The 21,978-nt window shown below is 36.9% G+C and overlaps 1 protein-coding gene across 1 annotated transcript in view; it reads left to right on the top strand.

Moving 5' to 3' along the window:
• Positions 1 to 546: 546 nt before the first annotated feature.
• The window catches only part of GPM6A (glycoprotein M6A), a 491,980-nt gene continuing 470,548 nt past the window's right edge, over positions 547 to 21,978 (top strand). The window contains exon 1 of the mRNA XM_051965637.1: positions 547 to 650. Coding sequence (XP_051821597.1) covers positions 647 to 650 — 4 coding nt within the window. The 5' untranslated portion in view covers positions 547 to 646. The remainder of the gene's footprint in view (positions 651 to 21,978) is intronic.

The following is a 21,978-nucleotide window of genomic DNA, read 5'->3' as shown; positions in this document are numbered from 1 at the left end:
CTACATGTCACAGTAGGGATATTTTTGTAGTTTTGCGTTGAATTGGGTAGCCTCAGAAATCCCTTCCAAATCTGAAATTCTATAGGAAAAAAAGAAATAGGGGGAAGGGCCTCAAGTCCAAATGGGAACAATATTCCCAAATGCCACAGCTCTGAAGCCATCACACGCAGACTAGTTGATCCATGATTTTTTCCTGACATTTCATCCACAGCTGGCTGAAAACTTTCTCAGTTGGTAACATTGATTTCCTGGTGTATGAGAGAGAAGGAATGTGTATGAGTGTAGCGAGTCTGGACTTAGAATGACTAGCATAGGGGAGAAATTAGGTGGGTGGGTGGTGGCGAGCTGGGGCGGGGGGCAGTGCACGGGGGAGGAGAGAGGAATTACGGGGCGGGGGGTTTCTCTGGTGAAGCTAGGCAGGTGCAAAAGGAGGAGGGGTTTTGTGCGCCCGCCTTTAGTTGACTGACGCCAGAGGGAAATCTCCACTGGGAGGGGAGAGGGGTGTGAGGGTCAGTAGCAAACCGGAGAGCTTGTGTTCCTGGGGAGGGGAGAGCAGCTGGCCTCTCACAAACTTCAGTCCGCCGCTGCAGCCTGACAATCACATGCTTCAGAGCCCAAGGAGGGAAGGACAGAAAGACTTCGAGCTATGGGTGAGTGGGGGCTTCCGGGGCTCATTGTCCCCGGAGCTCGGCGGCGTTCCTGGAATCGATCGCCTTGGGAATTGGGGGATCCTGGGGCGGGCGGAGAGAAAACGGAGCCTCCTTCTTGACCGAGTCCTGCCTGGCCGCCGCCCACTCGTTGCTTCCCTCTGGGTCTTTCCCTGCGACGGTGGGAAACACCGGTGCGGGGGTGAGAGGCAGGGTTGGGGTGGTCTGGAGGCGCCAACGCCCCTCTCTTTTCCAAAGGCTCTCGCCTCGTTCGTGGGAGACTAGAGCAGTCAGATGATAAAGGGGTCCCCGTTGGATGGAGCACTGCACGGAGGGCTCAGGCTGTGTGAAGGGGCGGCTGGGAGGATACACCTGGCGGATCTGTTTTATGGTGGCTAGGTAGCTGGCGAGGGGGCCAGAAGGCGAGATCCAGAAGATCCCTCGGGATCAGAAAGAGAACTGGGATCCAGTTCCCTTTTTTTACCTAGCCGGAAAAGACTTTCATAGCCCAGCTAATGTAGAGAAGTCTGATGGAAACTCCATCAAACTTAGAGTTTATGGGAAGTCAACTTGTATGTTTAACGGTGTTGTGGGGGGATGGGGCAGAGGGCATTTCTGGCCCCAGTCCAACTGGAGCACTGTGGACCCGAAGGTTTGCAGGGGGAGTCAGGGAGAAGCAGAGTCCATTTCTACAAACTTTGGAAATTTCAAATGGTGGACGAAGCTATGTTCCATGTCTTACTCTGGTGACTGCTGGGGATGTAGCCCCGCTATAGTTTGAGTCCCGTTTTCATTGCCTGGATGGGCAAAAGAGAAGGGGAAAAAACTATTTGAACCTAGAAGGAGAAGGTGGTGTCCAAGAGAAAATGTCTGTGTGTTGGGGGTGAGACAAGGGTGGGGGGTGGGGGGAAGAGCCAGGAAAAGGAGGGAGTTGCATAGGAAAAAGTATTTGGCTTAATCCGTCCAGAATTTCCGGAGTTTATATCAGCCAGGTTTCGGGTCCAAGCGATGAGACTTGAATCCAGGTCTCCTGACTTCTTGTCCAACACCATCATCACTACATCTTATCTGAGAAACGCAGAGTCCTTTAAACACAACAGACTTCTTGGAGGCTTTTCCTCTGCTACAGTGGGACACACATCTTGTAAATTTTGGCAGGATTCTCTCTTGTTAGTCATAGGAGTAGAAGGAAAAGGTCTCTGAAAAGCAAACCAAAAATATTTGTTAATTGAATGTGGTGTATGCGAATTGTGAGTACCTCGAGAACTGGGGCAATGTAGGTTCATCAGAATAAATGTCCTCATTTAACTGGGACCCCTACAAGTAATGTGCACAGGATTGAGAATCAGGTCAGTATGCAGGAATTTGGTATTTATGGGGCCCTAGAAATGGTTATAGAACCGCACCAGGGCAATTGACTGACAGAACTGTCAATCAACACCAGCAGCAGTGGTTTTTAGTGGTTGTTATTCCAAGATTAGATGACCCGTTGATGATTATCATCAGTCATAGGAACTTCAGGAATGTTGGAGGACACAGGGAAGGTTCTCCTTATCCAACTCTTCTACTGACTTCCCCCAAGATGGTCCTGAATAGCTAGAATGTCTTCTTTTCAAGTAACTGGAAGCAGGTGGTAGAGAGTTACCAATGGATGAGGATACAGTTGGGGGCATGGTGTATACAGACAGAGTTGGGAGTTATGAACACCTAAGTCTGAATCTTGCCTCAGACCCTCAATAGATGTGTGATCCTGGACAAGGCACTTAATCTCCTCCAGGCTCAGTTTCCTCATATGTAAAAAGGAGACCAAAAGAGAGTCATTGTGAGGATCAAACAAGAGAAAATAAGTAAAGCACTTTGCAAGGCATATATATATATATATATATATATATATATATATATATACATACACACATATGTGTGTAAAATACATATATATAAGTAATAATAATGGCACCACATTATATATATGTGTCTTATATATAATGTGGTGCCATTATTATTACTTTTTGTCCATCTTTATACATTTTAATAAACATCCTAACTTAGCAATTTATCTAGTTTTCGATTGTGTTGACTCTACTTGATCCCATATGGAGTTTTCTTGGCAATGATAGTAGTTTGTCATTTCTTCTCCAGCTTATTTTCCAGTTGAGGAAATTGAGACAAAGACGGTTAAGTGGCCTGTCCAGGCTCACATAGCTTCCAGAGTCTTCCTGACTCTAGACTGGTGCTCTATCCACTGATTCCCCTAGCTGCTACACTTCTGGAGATCCTAGGACAAATGGCCATTGGTCCTATTATCCTGGGGTAGTGGAAGAAGAGAAATGAAATTTAACAACTGAAGTCAGCATGATTGTCCTGAGTATAGTTCCTGTCACTTCTGGATGCCTTCATGTGTCATCACTATGCGTGTCTTACACTTGTTCTTTTGTTTGCCACACAGAATTTTCCTGTCCCAAAAGCATTAGCGGTGAAGTTAGAACCAATTGAAGACCATGCCTCCCTCCCACCCCAACCCCTTTGCCCCAAACCTAAAATGAGTGGGAGCCTGCTTGGCAATGGCTAATATAAGAATACATGAATGAAACACATGCATGGCCATGGAGAAGAGGCGGCAGTAATAGAATGGGTAGAATTAGAGCAGGAATAATAGTAAAAATAGCTACCCATTTATATGGTTTTTCGTGGTTTGAAAATTATTTTACATATGTTAGCTCAACTAGTCATCACAACAACATGTAATTAGGTACCAATATCAGTTCCATTTTACAGGTGATGAAAAAGGATGAGAATTAAATGATTTGCCCAGATCCACTCAGCTAGTTTTGAGGAACAAGATTTTGAATCAAGGCTACTTGATAAAGCAGCTGAATGAATGAGCCTAGATTTATAGCAGCTGTTATTAGGAGGCAGTAAGTGTGTTACTTTTTAAGTACTACAATACCATAAAAACACTTTTTCACTTGCCATCTCTTTCTTTCAAAGGACCTTTAAAAATCTTTGAGTCAGCAAAAAAAATAAGGTATGGTGCTTTGTTACATTTAGAAAGATTTCCACTAAGAGAAAAGACAGTGCTACAAGCAAATAGGGAAAAGCCTAGTTGATTGCATTAAGAGAGAACCATACAGGGAGTACAAAAAACCTTTCATGGACAATCAATGTCAGTAAGCAGGAAGCCATCTTAAACTGGCGGTGTTACAAATGAAATTGATCTTTTAAAGGAAGTCAGCATTACTGAGACCAATATGGCTGTCCAATCCTGTTTGCCTTGTCTCTGAAGCACAAATAGAGCAAATTCTTTGTCTCTGTTGCCTGGTGGAGAAATGGGGGTGTTAGGGTTAATGGAACATTGTGACTAAAAGAGTAATCATGTATTTTATACACAGGCCCTCAACAAAACTGTGAAATAGGTGAAGTGAGTTTTAGATGGGAGTAGGGGCATGGAGCCAAGGAAGAATACAAAAGCATGGCAAGGAATCTTGAGACTAGTGCCAGGAAGACTAAACCCCAGAATGAGTTGAGGTTTGTGAAACTTGCCAAATTCAACAAAAAGCGTTTTTGAAGGTTTTTTTTTTTTTTTTTTTTTTTTTTGTAGGGGAGGGAAGTGGGGGTAAAGCAAGAAGAAGATGAGGAGACAGGCCTCTTGATTAAGATGGATCAGGGTAATTCTAATGGGCAAATTGAGCCTACTCAGCTGCTACTTTGTTGATCTGTCTTCTTTAGTTAGGAGAGTAGATGATAGTTTAGTGGAAAGATCAGGGACTGATTGGAATCAGAGACCCAAGTTCAGTTGCTGGCCCTACCACTTAATTACTGTGTGACATTGAGCAAAGACCAATCTTTGCCTCTTTGGGCCTCAGCTCCTCACGTAAAATATGAGATGTGAACTTCCAAGTTCTAAATCTATCACTCGATATCCAGACTGGGAAAGGGAATAAAAACACATGGTAAATAGAAAATGTATAGCAAAGATAGATGTTTATTTATAAAAAGAGTACCTGATAACTCTAAATGATAGAATCTGAATGACCTGGCCTTTATTCCAGGACGATATTTTTACAGAGCAGTCACACTGGAACTTCTGTCCCAACTGAACTGGTTAGTTGGGCAACACAACTCCTTCCCTCTCTCCCTTACCATCTTTCCTTTTCTCCCTCTCATATTATTTCCTTCTGCTCAAAAGAAAATACTTTTTTTTTTTTTTTTTGATTGCTGAAACATTCCAAGATAAGAAAGACTTCTTTGTTAAGGACCATTCTTTAAATCTCTGCCTCTCATGGATTGGCCAACAGTAGATCCCAGGTCAAGTCCATTTGGTCATTGTTTGGGCCCTGATAAGCACAGAGTGAAGGTATTTACAAATTATTTCTGCTTTGATCAGAAATCTGAGGGTCATCTCTTCACTGTTTGGATATTTTGTTTTTTAAGTCTGTTTTTGTGTCTCATTTCTTTCTTATCTAGCCTTAATCACTGAATGGATTTTTTTTTTTTTTTTTACCTTTACCTTTACCTCTGTCAAGGTCAAGATCTTAGCTAGTATCCACGGCTGTCTCCAATTGTCCTGATCTTTATGTTGTCACTGGACCCAGATAGCTATGGAGGAGATTGAGGCTGATGATTTTGCAAAGTTCACCTTCACTTAAATTCAACTCACTTGCATGTCATGACCCCCTAATATCATGGCCCTCTGAGAACAAAGGACCAACAATTGAACTTCTTTATATAGCCTTGATATTCTTGGACCATCAATTTAGAGTTTTAAGACATTCAGTTCAACCCCTCCACAGGTTTAGTAAAATATCAGTCAGTCAAAACAAATGAAATATTTTTTGGCTCCTAGTTCAAATTTTTCCTTTTTACCCTCAGTAACTGATAACTTCTCAAATGCTATTTGTACTTAATTACTTTCCATTAGGAATTCTGCTTATTTAATAGCAGAACAAATTTGAATTAATTTATTGTATTTCTTAGCATAAGACCCAATTAAAAAAACACCCTCAATTTTTTGTTTTTAAAGTAACTTAATTTACTGGCTTTAACTTATGTATTAGAAGCAATTCTTATTTACATTTGACCCCCTTTTTCTGTTGTACAAAGCTCTATTTTAGGCAATTGGGGGAAGGGGAAGGGTTTGAAAAGGAAAATGAAGCTAAATTAAATGAATTTAACTCTAAGCACAGAATTAGCTTGGCATCAGCATCTTAGCTGAATTTTTTTGGGGGCACTGTGAAGCATGTTAATTCTCTTCTTTTGTTTCAAGCAGTTTGATTTTGAGGTCAGCTTAGTTTCAGATACTAAGGGGACATAGAAATATGGCTCAACATGGTGCAACTGCTTTACTGAACTTTCAAAAGGACCATCAAAGAAAAGCCAAGCCCATAAAGCATTTTATACCAAATTTGAATATATTTCACTAATACAAATAATGCCAGAGATAAATAGAAAATCAGACAATTCAGAATTACTTCAATATAAATGCTTCTGAGTTCCTTTCTGTGTATCACACACAAAAAACCTATCTTCCTCCTACCTTTATTCTTTCTGTTTAACCTCAAATAAGCCAATGCTCATATGTTTTACCTGTCTTGTCCTTGAAAAATGTCACTTTGCTGGTTTTGCAAGATTTATTATGCTCTGGATAGCCTCTGCTTCCTTAGGGCTCTGTCATTTGACTTTAAAACCAATGCATTACACATGGGTGTTTCCTCCCTAACTTAAAGGCCCCTGTTTAGCCTTTCCAGTTTATCTCAGAAGGGTAAATTTTCATTTGGCTTTCTATTGGAATTTATGCAGGGATTAAAACTAATGATGGCACACTAGGTACATTTTGGGATCACTGTTATCTTCAGGACTACTTATTTAACACAAATGAAAACAAACAAACAACTATGTAGGGGGAAAACGGGGGAGAAGTGGAACCTGTTCAGATGTCATTTCATGAGGAAATACATGTTCTTTTATAGATGTCACTGGGACTCTATGGCCACTGAGGTTTGCAGTTTTGTGATCTAAAAATTTGCAGAAAATGGAAAGCTAATAAAAATTATAGGTTTTTAAAACTCGATTTAAGCATTATTCAAATTAGAGTAAATATAGATTTACTTTTTCTGGATGATAGGAGATGGAGGAATAGTGATTCAATACTGAATATTTTTATGTTTTTCTAATAGAAAAATGTGAAACATTGACTTAAGGACTCTATATAAATAGATAAACTAGGGAATATAACACAACATTTTTGCCCCTTTGATTTAGATGTCTATAATCAAGTCAACAAGTATTTATTTAGCACCTAGTATGTGTCAGGCACCTTACTGAGTGTTGGGGATACAAAGAAGAGCAAAAACAGTCTCTTCTCTCAAGAACAGTCTAAGGGGGAAAGCAATATGCAACCAACTATGAATACATAGGATATAGACAAGCTAAATTAAAGATAATTTCAGAAAGAAAATACTACAATCTTTAAGAATCCCGAAATTCTAATTGAGAGGAATTTTGTAGTGCTGTTGCCCATATCAAAAAAGGTTCTCCTCATTTGTAATCTTGAAATAATGGACTCAACAACGACAATAATAAAATAACAGCTGATGTTTTTGTGTTGTTTTAAGATTTGCAAAGTACTTTAGTCCAGTATTTCATGTGACTCTCACATGAATCCTGTGAAGGATTTCTTACTATTCTCCCCATTTTACAGAAGAGAAAACTGAGGAGGGGATGTGTGGTTCAGATACTTAATTTAAAAAGCTGGAGAGATCTCTAGAAGCAAAGCAAAGTTTATTATATGTTCTCTCGAGAATCAGGTGTCCCACCCATCCAGTAGACAATCGAAGGGAGGAAGCACCGTAGTCAACACTTTTAATCCCTAACGCGAATACCCCCTCCCACCACTGACCCTCATCCTTATTGGCTGAGGATCTTACATTCTAAACGCGGGAACTACCCAAGAAATTGAACTTGACCAATAAGTACATAGTTGCCCATGTTTGACCGAAACAGAAAGACACTGATGTCATAGGAGGACAAGGGGACTTAAGTATGCCCTTAGGAAGATAGCAGGGAGGGGACTTAAGTATGCTCTTGACTTAATGCTTAAAGTCCTTCAGGCCTACTCAAACTCTGAAATAGATGAAGCCTTACTCGATTTTCATAACTGTCTGGAAAGATCTCACCTCTTCTTGTTCAGGGAAAAATGAAGTGACTTGTCCTAGCTCACACAGATGGTAAATGTCTTTAGCTCTAAATTCATGAATTTGCTTTTTACTGCTAAGGCAAGATTTTAATCCAACCCTTCCTGATTTTAGAATCAGTATTTTATCCATTTTATCTACAATTAAAAATAATAATATTAATAGTTAACATTTGTGTACCCAATGACAGTGCACTTGTCATAGAGATTCTGAGTTAGTTTCTGGGCAAAGGTCCAGCATTTTGATGTACTTTACTTTCAGGACATTGAAAAATAGTTTGCCATCAAATGATGTACTGCCTTGTCAGCATAGTAGAATGCATGGAGCAGATAGAATTTTACTGCCATGGTGATTATATTTTATCTCAGTCAGTACAAGAAAGAACTGAAAGGAGCATGGAACTTGGTGGGGGTGACCAAGAATGAAGGCAAAAAAGATCATCAGTGGTTCCAGTAAGGCATCAGGAAAAGCAGAGCAAATGGAAGTTGAGTGAAAGATTGATAATATCAGAGTGACTTAATGCAAAGCTCAGTGGGAAGTATAATGTATAAGAGCATGGATTTTCCATTTTTTTTTTTTTAATTTCTAGCATGTAGGCAGTCCCTCAAACTTACTACTTATTTAATAAAATAAGTTTATTTAATTATATTATTAATATATTATTAATATTAATTATTAATATTATTTAATTAATATTTTAAATATTATTTATTTAATTTATTTAATTAATTTAATTAATATTATTTAATTAATATTAATATAATTAATATTATTAATAATAATATATTAATTATATTCTATTTAATAGAAACTTTATGAGAGCAGGAGCTATTCTTTTTTTTTTTTTGTCTTTGTGCCTCTGATGCTTGACACTTCTTTGGTGGTTTATAAATGCTTATTGATTGGTTAATAGGTATTTGTAGGATTATATTATATATAAGGATTACATATGTAGGAAGGAGGAAGTGAGTGACAGGGAGAAAAGAATAGACAGATGGACACAGAGAGAAGGAGGACAGCAGAGATCTACCCCACCATTTTGCAAGCATCCAACTTCTCCCTTCTCTAGATTTCTCTCCCAACAGATTGTAGCCAGTAATACCTGTTCTCAGTACTTCTCATTTGGCATCTCAGGTATCTGGCAGCCTCTCTTAGGATTCCTTTCCCTCATCTCTACTTTATTTTTCCCTTTTCAGTTGGATAATGATTACTTCTGACTCACTCATCAGCATTAGTTTTTGTCTTCCTTCCTTCCTTCTGAACACTCTTCTGGGAGAGGGCAGGACTTCCCTTTCCGTTCAGTGCTGGCCAACTTCTGGCAGACATGGGGACTCCTGATAGAACTGAATCTGACAGAACTGTGTAGCTAAAATGTGAGAATGAAATCTGGAACAGTCCTGGTGAATTGATGTCAGAGAAAACATACACAGATGGAATTGCACTAAATGGGCACTTTAGTTTACCAGGGTAGACACAATAGTGTTGTAATAGTGAGAGTTTGACACATACTTTCTTTGTTGTCGGGGGTAAGATACTTGACATTTCAGTGTTGCAGATGACTGAGTTTCAGAAACATTGCAGATTGGCATTGGTGAAGGGAAAGTCTTCATGAAGAGTTCTCTATACCAGTGAAATAACAAGTCTGGGCCAAAAGATCCAGTTAAAAATGAAATGTGGACATACTCTGGCTAAATATTCTACCTCATGGAATTGAGAGATATAATTTCAAGTATTTATTGCTGTGGAATTCAAGTAGGGGAATTACGCCCTCAATATACTTTACGTTCAATTAATTTAATTTTAGGATATTAAACAACCAGGACTGATACTTCAAGCTAATTAATGTTCCCTACTATTAGGTGCCTCATCACTAAGATATTACTAATTGTAATGAAAAGGAAAAAGAAAAAATGTAATTGTAATGAAAAATGACAAATTTTTATACTAAGATGCACTTTTTTATTAGATTAACAGCATTTATATCTTCATGATCCTTCCTTGCAAGTTTCCTAAGTTTTCCTAGGTAGCTTTCCAAAGTTAGGTTGGTGGAGTGCACAGCAGCTAGTTTACTTACAAGCTTTAGCCTCATTATTTAAATTTTGTCCTTTGTTAATAGACAACATAACTCCTGATCAACTCTCTATTGTTTGACATGCTCTGGGCTTGGGTAAAGAAAGACTTGCTATCTGGTAGACTATTGTCCTATATGTTGGCTTATTTCCCTGGATTTGTTGTTTTGGAGATGTTGTTTTTTAAAGAGGAAAAAAAATCACATCAAATATTCGGAAGAGAAAATTGACAGAACATTGCTGGTACATATTATTTCTGGAGATGAATATATATAATTTCATAGTAAAACCCCTTTATTATTAGAATAAGGGTAAAACTTTTACCTTAATATAAAATTAAAATAAATAAGGATAATGCTAATACATTGGTAGAGCCAAGGATAGATTCAACCATTTTGGACAATTTGAAATCATATAAGATTATTTACAACTATTGACCCAGCAATCCTACTGCTCTGCATATGTTTCAAAGAGGTCAAGAATCAAAACAAATCTCCAAAATGTACAAAAATACCTATAGCAGCACTTTTTTGTCCTGTTAGGTAGGACACAGAGCTTGGAGTCCAAAAGTCTTGGGTTTAACTCCTCATTCAAACACTTTTAGCTGTGGGATCCAGGGAAAATCACTTACTCCCTCTCTGCTTCAGCTTCCTCATCTGTAAAATGAGAATTTGGATTCAATGTCTTGTTAAGTCCCTTTTAGTTTTAAAACTAGAATACTATTGTCATTTGATTAGTTAATGACTGGACAAGCTGTGGTATCTGAATATAAAGCAATGCATTATGCATTAAAAATGATGGGATGGAGACTAGACCTGTGATCTCATTAATATATGGGTGAGAAGATCCTGTCCAGCAGCATAGGTTGGCATATTATTTGAAATGTATGGTCTTATAGGATTGTTTAGGGCATTGAGAGATTTAAGTATCTTGCTTCTACAGGCAAATATATATCACCAGTATGGATCAGTGGTGAAATTTGAACCCAAGTCTTGCTGGAACTATAAACAACTTTCTTTATACATTAAGCTTCTTCAGGTGAAGAAGATGATGAATTAAAAAATTCAGAGAAATGTGAGATTTATATGAAGAGATGCAGAATGAAATAAAGCAGAATGAAATATACTGAAAGAATAATGTAAATGAAAAGATCATGAACTCTAAACAAATGAGGAGTCCTTAGTGGTTCTAGAGAACAGGTAATAAAACATATCAACTTTTTCTCAGTAAAAGGATGCAGATTATGTAAGTAAAGCCTTGCATTTGTTAGCAGATCAGCTGTTTTTGCTTGGTAGTTTTTCTTTGCTGAGAGGAAAGGTATGATTCTGGAGTAGGGAATGAAAAAAATAGTGATGTAAAAATAAGGAAGGAAAATCAATTTAAAAAAATAAAAAAAAGTGGCCACTAAAATGTGTCTTGTAGTTGTTCCTTCTCAAAGAACACCATGACATCAGAGAGATAAGGTCATGACATGCAGGTAAATTGGATTTAAGTGAAAGAAGGCTGGACAAGGTCACCAGCCTCATTGTCTCCTCCAGAGCCACCTGGATCCAGTGACAAGAGTTTGAGTGTCCTGGCCTTCACCATTTCCAGAATGCTACTACAATAGAGAATGGGACTAAGGAATGAAGGGTTTTAAAAATCTAACAGGATTTTGTATTTGATCCTAGAATGTAACAGGAAATTATTAAATGTATGTATGTATGTATGTCAGTATGTGACATGATCAGGCCTGTGTTTATAAGCTTGTTTCTAGCCATGGTAAGGAGGACTCTTCAAGGTCTTTATCTACTCATGGTATTCCTTTGCATAGTCAGCAACTGACTTGTCTGTGGTCCAATTTAATCCAACAACCCGAAAGCATACTCATCTAATTCCAAAGAAATTTTTATGGATTATAACATCAATTCATCTTCTACAAAGAAATAAATAATGCTTATTTATTAATTACAAAGGGAAAGACAAATTGAAATAAAGGGAGAAGATTCTATGTAAGGAGGAAAAAAAAATCAACCAAAGTGTTTGTCAGACTAAGTGCATAGATCATGGATAATTGGTTCCTTAGATCTAACTGAATTAAGGAGCTTTCAAAGTAGTGTTCATTAGTACCTCCACTGAGTTTTATTCATTTAACCACAATTAACCTAATGGACCTTCCTTTATGTGACAGATGTGTCCTGAGGTATGGTGATTCAAAGTTCAGCCAAGAACTGAGTATTTTGTTCTGTTTTTTAACTACTTAAGAGAGGTACCTCTATGGATTTTTTGCAATATTTCATTGTGTAATTACTAAGTCAGTCTTGCTAGGAGATGTATATGCTTGTATCTGTTATGAATGCAGAACAAAATAGTAGCAAAATATATTTGTCTTCATTTTACTTTTAATTCAACCCAACACATATTTATTAAGCATCCACTATATTACTTATATCTTGTTCAGCATTGTGGCAACATGGAATACATATAAGACATGGTTCTTACTCTCATGGAGTTTGATTTGAATTAAATTTGAAAATATTAAATGCTTCCTATGTGCTGTGCATTCTGATAGAACCTAGGGATATAAAGACAAAAATGAAAGAGTCTTTGATTTCAAGGAACATATATTCTTTTAAGTTGGAAAAGTAGGGAAACGATATGTATCTAGAAAAGTAAATACAAATTGTCTAAAAACTAAAGACAAAGTAAGTGTGAGGTAACCAGGCAGCTAGGTAGCACAGTAGGCACGGAGTGCCTGGTGTGGAATCAGGAAGACCTGAGTTTAAATTCAGCCTAAGATTTGTACTGACTGTGTGACTCTGAACAAGTTGCTTAACCCTGTGTGGGTCAGAAACCATTAATAAAAAAAGAACTGGAGAGATCTCTAGAAGCAAAGCAAAGTTTATTATCCGTTCTCGAGAGAATCGGGCATCCCACCTCTCTAGCAGACAATCTGAGGGAGGAAGCACCGTAGGGGGCAGGGTCAACGCTTTTAATCCCTAACTCAACTTCCCCTCCCACCATGACCCTCATCCTTATTGGCTGAGGATCTTACATTCTAAACGAGGGAACTACCCAAGAAGTTGAACTTAACCAATAAAGTACATAGTTGCCCATATTTGGTTGAAATAGGGAGGATAACAAGAAGGGGACTTAAGTATGCCCTTGGGGGATAGCAGGGAGGAGACTTTAAGTATGCCCTTAGGAGAATGGGGGGGGGGAAAGACACTTTAAGTATGCCCTTAGGAGAATAGCAGGGGGGGGAGACACTTTAAGTATGCCCTTAGGAGAATAGCAGGGGGGGGAGACACTTTAAGTATGCCCTTAGGAGAATAGCAGGGGGGGGAGACACTTTAAGTATGCCCTTAGGAGAATAGCAGGGGGGGGAGACACTTTAAGAATGCCCTTGACTTAATGCTTAAAGCCCTTCAGGCCTACTCAAACTTTGAAATAGATGAAGCCTTACTCGATTTTCACAACTGTCTTGAAAGATCTCACTTATCTCGTTCAACCCTATTCTTCATCTATAAAATGAGCAGGAGAAAGAAATGTTAAACTTCTCCAGTATCTCTGCCAAGAAAACACCAAATGGAGTTCTGAAGAGTCAACAAGACTGCAAAATGAATATCGCATTTATGGGGTAGCAGGCTAGGTGGGACAATAGATAGAGTTGCTAAGCCTGAACTCAGGGAGACTCGTGAGTTCAAATCTGGTCTCAGACACTTATTAGCTGTGTGATTCTGGTCTGGTTACTTAACCCTGTTGGCCTTAATTCTTCATCTGTAAAATGAGCTGGAGAAGAAAAAAGCAGACCCTTTAGGGGAAAAAAAAACCAACCTAAATGAGATCATGAAGAGTTGAACACAACTAGAAATAGTCTAAAGAGTTAAAATAAAATCTGGGAAGAGAATGAAGTATTAAATTGGATAGAATTAAGTACTAAAAATATGTATACAGAGAAGACTTAAATTAAATATTATGAAGTGCCAAAATATATGTATAGATAGTAGTTGCTATGAATGATTAGGGATGGGAAAGTTGAATGTTATCAAGGAAAATATTTGGAGGAGGTAAGTAGATAGGAAGGGAATTTTAAAATGGACTTAAAAGATTGATTGGATTTGGAAAGGGAGAAAGAATGGTTGATGATATGAGCATGGTAAGTAAGAGGTTGGTCCAGATAGAGATCCCATAAGTAGGAGAAGAGTTGTGGAGGTATGGAGGTAAGTGGAGCAAGATTGTGGAAGACATTCAGTGCCTGGCAGAAGACTTTGGATGAGATTAAATACAAATAATATTAAGTCACTGTAAATTCTTGAGCAAATAAGTGATAAGATGAAGGATATTTTAGCTAGATTAGTGTAGCAGCAACGCTAAGCTTAGAAACTGAGAAATAGAGAAATTGGTATTTTATTGAAATAGTCTAGAAACAGGACAGTGATGGGTTGCACTAAATTTCATGGCAGTGACCTAAGAGGAAAAGATAAAATTGAGAGATAAACAGGGTTCAACCACCTTTTCACTTGAGCTGCCTTTTCAATCTAGGCACTTGAGCCTTCTCATTCTTGGCCACCATTTTCTCTTGGTGAGTTCCTTCTGGGGCTTCTATTTTGGAGAGTGGCCCAGGGGATCCATCTTTCATTCCCCTCCCAGATTTGCTTTAACTCTTCTGTACCATACAAAGGTACCTACCACGCTACTTCTTATCTCCTTGTGTGTTGTTTTTCTCTATTAGAATATAAGCTCTTTGCAGAGATTGTCTATTTGTTTGTATTTGTATCTCTATTACTCAGGCTATTCCCTTGAACATAATAAGCATTTAATAAATGATTGTTGCCTTGCCTTGTTACCTTGATTGATAGAACTTGATGGAAGAATAGATATAGTCTACAAAAGAGGGAGGATGAAAGATTTTAAACCCATCTTTTTAGTATTATCTGTCTAGCCTATAGTAGGTGTGTTTCAATTCTACTGAAAGAATGGATGAATCAGTGAATGAAAAAATTGAAAAAAATTTTAAGTACTTTATATGTTCCAGGCACCATACAAAGATTTGGGAATACAGATGTAAGAAAGTAGGGCAATGACCGCCCTCAAGTATTTCATATTCTAATTGGGTCAGACAACATAGCTCTCATCCACCTTGGTTCTAAGAGGATGGAGAGGGAATGAAGGTACTCGGTTATGATACCGAAACTGTGGCAGGATATGGAAATGCCCGAGAGGTGGTATGGTGCCCTGGGTTCTGAGTAAGATAAGATAGACACTTCCCTAACAGAACTTAGGGTCTCAGAGGATGCCCAGTGTATAGGTGTCAACAAACATTTAAATTGCTAAGTGTAAAAGAAACTATATACTAGGTACCAGGAATAAAAAGAAATTTAAACCAACCCACTTGTTTCTTTTTTATTTGATTATTTATTGGCTGTTCTACTTTTTAATCTTCAAGGATTTGTTTTCAATGGTCAATTGGTACTAATTAGAATGATAATGAAAAGAATTCATAAACATTTTATTAAATGCCAGGTAGCATAACTGAAGCTAGATGATAAGGTGAATAGAGCATTGGGTCTGGAGTCAGGAAGATTTGAGGTCACATCTGCCTCAGATTCTTACTAAGTGTGGGACCTTAGGCAAATTACTTAAGCTCTGTTTGTCTCAATTTCTCATCTGTAAGATGGGGATACACTGGAGAAGGAAATAGCAGAGTACTCTAGTATCCAAGGAAAACTCATGGACAAGCCCAACAATATATGCGAGACACTGGTACATGAAAAAAGATACCTCTTCTCTTCAAGACGCTTACAATCTAATGGGGCAGGATCTGAAAAGGTTGAGGGGCAAGGAAGGAAGAAGAACTGGGGAAAAGCCATGGGAGAGAATTGTAGACAGATGAGAAGTGAGATGTTTTAAGCTGAGCTTCCTTCTTCAGTGGAGGTTTTAGAGTTTATGGTCCCTCTTTCTAATCAGAGGAACCAAGAAGTGTCTTTGAAGTAAGTTTCCATGACTGATGGGATCTCACAAGATCATGAGCTTTTCTCAGTAATGAGCTTCATGAATCATGATGGAAAAATCAGAGAAGCCTCAAAGTCGTACAGTTAGATGAGAAATGAATTACTGAATTCAAAATAGTTTTTTTTTGTCATGATCTATTTATTTAATCAATGGATACTCATAGCACATATGCTATTGTTTTGGGGCCATAGCATTTTTTTGTCATTAAAAAGTAGTCACAAACTTTTGGGGAGTCCTAGTATAGAGGGAAAAAAATCACTAGATTGGAAATTAAGAGATATTAATTTGGGCCCTATATTGTAAACTTGAGCAAATTATTTAGTAATTCAGTTTTCTCATCAATTAAATGACAGGATTTGACTATAGGATATTTAAGGCTCTTTTTAGCTCTGTGATTTCTATATTTTAAAAATTCACCTGAGTTTATAAAAGCAATGCAATGTACAATAGTGCTTCCCCTTCCACCCCTATTTTAGGCATTTTAAAACTACCAAAAAATCTATTAAAATGCACAAGAAAGATCATGGAAAACTTAATGAATTAAAATTTCTGAATAGACCAAAGGAATATTTGCTGTCAACTTTCAAATTCTGTTTTGTTTAATAGCTTCTGAGTTTAGAGACCAGATATTGAAAATGAATGGAATCAGTCTATAAGTATATAGTTTCCTGTGCTTTGAGTGATTGGGTCCATTTCATTTCTCTGTAATTGCTAATAAAGTGGTTTGGCATATTTTGCAATAAATGTTCTACCCACTAATTTGAAAATAAATCTTTCATATTCTTAGTGATGATTTCTTTATTTCATTGAAGTATGAACCAGAAAAACATATAGAAGAAAGGTAATTAAGAGTCCAGAGCATATTAATTATTAAGTACTACAAATGTTTTGGTAGCATCATTAAGTAATCAATGTTGCTGTCTGTTGCTTTTTAAAAACTACTTTAAAAGTGTAACATCATCAGAATTTTATTTTTCCATCATATGCTGTTTTGTTGTTATTCAGTTGTATCCAACCCTTTGTTGATCTCTTTTGGGATTTTCTTGGCAAAGATACCAGAATGGTTGCCATTTCTTTTGCAGCACATTTTAAAGATAGGAAACTGAGGCAGAACTAAGTGATTTTTGCCAGGTCATATAATTAGCATCTTAGGTCAGATTTGAACACAAGAAGATTAGTCTTCCTGATTCAAGGTGGGGAACACTGTGCCATCCAACTTAGCTACCCCCTTCTTACCATCCCCAAATTTGTCAGGGAAAGAGATACCTCAAATTTACTATTTTCTTTCTATCTTTTCTCTACTGTATAAAAATTATAACATATAATTATGCTTTATGTGTCACCAGGGATGGGCAATTAGTTTTAAAATTTTAATTAAAATTATGAATCCGTTTATTGGGTTACTTCACACAAGTTGCTTACTTCCAAAGGAAGACAATGGGAATTGAATGGAAAGTAGTATTAGAATGTTTTGTATTAGAACAAACTGAACCTGTGCAAACACAAGTAATGGTTCAAAAGTGTTACTAAATTTAAAAAAACAATAATAAAAACAAAGTAAATGTAATTCTTTTTTAATTAACATTTTTTTCAAACATAAAAATCTGCTTTTCCTTTCTCCTTGTCCCTCCTTCCTGCCCACTATTAAGAAAACAAGAAAAAACAAAACTTTGTAACAAACATGAATATAGTCAAGCAAAACAAATTCCTGCATTGGCATTCTGAGTCCATCATCTTTTTATCCATAGAGAGGTAGCATGTTTTATTATGAGTCCTTTAGAATTGTGGTTGGTCAGAGTTCCTAAGGATTCAGAAGTCCCAAGTCTTCCAAAGTTGGTTGCCTTTACCATACTGTCATTTTATAAATTGTTCTAATTCTCACTTTACTCTGCATCAGCTCATATAAGCTTTCCCATGTTTCTCTGAAAAGCACTCCTTTCACTTATTTTTATAGTGCAATAGTATTCTGTCATATTCATGTGCACTAACTTTTTCAGCTAGTCTTTATTTGATGGGCAAACTCTTAGTCTCCAATCCTTTGCCACCACAAAAGATTTTTTAAAAAAAATCTCTTTGCTATATAAATATAGTAGTAGGATTGTTGGGCCAAAGAGCATTTTAGTTTAATAGATTTTTATGGCTAGTTCCAGTTGCTTTCCAGATTTGCTGGACAGGTAAACTGTCGTGAGAGGATATAGACAAGAATCATGCAGTATAAAAAGGCATAACAATGGGATGAACAGTATGGTTCATTTGAAAAAAAAAAAAACAAACATCAAAAAATCTGATTTCAAATACAACTTACTACTTTTATGGTTGTGGGTAAGCAAATAACAGTTACCATCTTTCTGATAATTTAAGGTTTACAAAGTGCTTCACATTTACCACTTAATTTGATCTACCTGTGAGGGAGGTACTTTTTCATCCTTATATACATATGAAGAAATTGAGATCAATAAGTGTGGTACTCTATAAGCAAAATAGAATTGAATTAGCCTAGAAAAAATGTGGGATGTGAGAGTCCACCCCAAATGTACACAGGATCTGTGGCAGGGCACTCCAAAATGGGATTGGTCTGATCAGCCATAATTGGATACACTATAACTCAACTCTAAAACTTAATAGTGTCATTTTGGTTCTCTTTGAGAACGAATGACAAAAACCAACCAATCTACTAAATGTCTGAGGTTAGATTTTAAATGATGTCCTTCTGACTTCCAAGTCCCACACTATGTATCAATTGTGTCACCTGTCTGCCTCTCTGGGTCCTAACTTTCCATGCTTGAAAATGGACTAGAACTGAGCTTCTTAAACTTTTTCTACTTGTGACCCCTTTTTGCCTAAGAAAATTTTATGTGATTCAGGGTATATTGTTATATAAAATAGGTATACAAATCAGACATTTATTGATAATAAATAACAATTTCACAACCTCAATTTTAAGTTATGAGATCTCTATGGGGTTACAAACCACAGGTTAAGAAATTAAGGACTAGAAGATGTCTTTATCTTTGGAACCTCTATATCTGTCAACATATTTAAGAGAAATTTGATTTCATTGTAAAATTAAAACAGTAAAACCTCATTAAGTTTCAAAATAAAAATATTTGAAATTCTGGTGAGTGTATAGCATTTCAGGAAATTCTAGACTTTAATAAGCTCAGTGGTAGGGTCAATATCTATCTGAGTTTCTTCCCTCCAACCTTCCAATTCATGAGTGAGGCTAGATTTTCAGCGAAATGTAACAAAACGAGTATTTGATTGCCTGAGAGGAAAAGAGTGTCTCAGCTTTGCCCCACTTAGGTCTGGAAGCTTCCTGGCAGCTTGATTAACCAGGTGCATAGAAAAGTCTTGCCTACATGGGTAGGATAGATTTTTAAAGATGATATCATTCAATGTAACCTGTCCTACTCAAACTATTAGCTAAGTGCTCATTTATCCTTGTTGCACATATTTTCTGTTAGGGCTAAGTAAATTTCCTTTTGTAAACTGTTCAGTGACTATGAGTGTCTCATTTTGTCCCAACCTGAGCTTTCAAGGGGTGCTGGACTGAATCTGGCCTCCCTCCAATAAGACCAAATGATTTAATGCTTGATTAAAACAATATTAACATGTTATAGCCAAAGTCTTTTTGAATATAGGAAAGTAAGGAGCAAAAGTCTTTCATTTTGCCCTTTTGACAAATTGAATTAATCATTCCCACTTTTGATCAGATGCCCACTGCTCTACAAGTTTCTTCCTATGCTTGTGGGTTTTGCTTGGTATTTTTTCTTGTCCAAAATGTACCATTCCCCACTGCTCCTTCTCCAGATGGAATCTTTCCTTATGATAAAAAGAAAACAATTAAGCAGCATCTTTGACATTTTATACAATACCCTGCCCAGTATACTCCTTCCAATACTTCCCTCTCCTAACTGAGCTAGGTGAGAGCTATGTTTCATTCACCTTCAATGATTTTTCAGTTGCTCAGAGTTTAGCTTCCAGTTTTCATTTGCATTATAGTCACTGTGCATATTGTTCTCAAAGTCTAGCTTATTTCTTTCCACATCAGTTTACATTTCTTTTTTATCTGTCTCTTCCAATACCACCATCTCCTATTCCTAGTTTTCTTGTGAAAAGGATGAACTTGTTAGATATGACTAGCCAAATCTTTTCTTTTGGGTAAACAGACTAATCACCAAACAGTAGGTGATTCTGTTTTAAAAAAACATTCTCAGCTGCTTATTGTCATTTGCTATACAAGTTCTGCCTTATTTCTTCCAGTGATTTTTATCTTGGGCTCTTGCCAAATGTGAAATGAATTTCCAAAACTTGCCTATTCTAGATAGCTGTCAGTATTTTAGGGATTTGTTTTACTTTTTTTTTTTTTGCTTCTGCTTTGCACAGTTCCTTGCACATGATAAGCACTTAACTGTACTTGTTGACTTGATTTAACTTACTCTCAACCAGGGCCACTTCGAGAAAGTGAGCTGAAAGAGAAAAGAGGAGTATCATTGGTGCAGACTGGAGGTGGTGTTTCCTTTAACAGGATAACTGTTCAGCTAGGAGAGAAGAGGTTTAACATTAACAGTGACATGATGGGAAGGAAAAAATGTCCAGATTTTCCTTTAATAATTACTGCATTTGTAAAGAAAAAATAATAGAAAATAATACATTAAAGTCATATCTATTTTGTTTCCATGTATTTTCTTTTTTCTTTCCGTTTTCATTATGGCTAGGAATCCATGACAGCTGGAATAAGGCCCAGGCCTTTTTGGACTTGGATATGAACTACACTTAAATCACTTTCCAGATAACTTTGCCTGTATGACATGCCAAATTTTATTTTGAAATACATACATTTAGAAAAAAATTCAGAAAGTTGTAGTGATAGTACTATAAATACCCTATTGTGTTCCAGATTTTCAATAAAGTGCCTTTAGATTTTTAGTGGGTAATTAGGAGAAGCAGCAATTATATGTTGAAGACACATCTTCAGGAAGACTCATCTTACTGAGTTCAAATCTAGCCTCACATACTTAATTAGCTGGATTAGCTTGAACAAGAACTTAATTCTATTTACCTCAGTTTCCTCATCTGGAAAATTAACTGGAGAAGGAAACAGCAAAATATTCCATGATCTTTGCCAAGAAAACTCCAAATGGAGTCACAAAGGGTTGGGCACAACTGAAAAATGACTCAAGGACAACATGGGATAAAATAGAAAAAAATATAGGGGAAAAGCTGATATTTGGGGGAAAGGTTAGTCTATAAAGTCTCTAGAATTTAGTCAAAAAATGTTTTCTTCTATTGGATAAAAACATATTATATCTGTCTATTCTTTTGTAAAAGAATACCTTGGAAGCTATCCATTCAAACTATCCCTTTTCCCTTACCCCCAGCATTTTATAATTAAGAATTCTTTCTGGTACTAATGCACTGATGTACATGATCTTTTGATTTGAAGATGGTCAACTGCCAAATTACTTAGATTATTGAATCCCCAAACTTAACTATTAACCATCTGATGGGTATGACAATTAGATATAATGCCCAGTAACTTACTCAAAGCATTATTGAAATACTTAACTTAAAGTATAGCTTATGAACTGATTTTTCATTTCCCACACTATCTTAATCAGAGGATGTTTGCCCAATTTCACTAGTTTCTGTGGAATACATTCGGTATTGTATTAGGTTCTAATGCTGACTACACATTTCAAAATTTAGAAGGGCTTTCAGTCTTCTAACCATGTGTTTTTGACTTTTCTCCCTACTTATATTATCATTTGGAAACAGAATTATATTTCTTGGAATTTTCACAGTAAGGTCTAATTCAGATTTTTTAAAAAGTCACACCTTTTCATCTCAGTCAAATCTGCACAAAACTTAGAATTCATTTAAAGTTTTTATCTTTTCTAAAAAAACATAAAACTCAGATCTTGTTCATGTGTCAAACCAGGGACTTATTTAGTGAATTTCTTTTATGTATTTCTCACAGCTCTGATTGACTCTACTATGAAAGTCTATTTAACCTAATAGGAAAAGCATTGTCATCTAGCAGAAACAACACTAGCCTTAGTTAGAGTCTGGGGTCTT

The sequence above is a fragment of the Antechinus flavipes genome, chromosome 6, assembly GCF_016432865.1.
Source record: "Antechinus flavipes isolate AdamAnt ecotype Samford, QLD, Australia chromosome 6, AdamAnt_v2, whole genome shotgun sequence".
NCBI lineage: Eukaryota > Metazoa > Chordata > Mammalia > Dasyuromorphia > Dasyuridae > Antechinus > Antechinus flavipes.
This window is presented reverse-complemented; position numbering and strand designations above follow the sequence as displayed.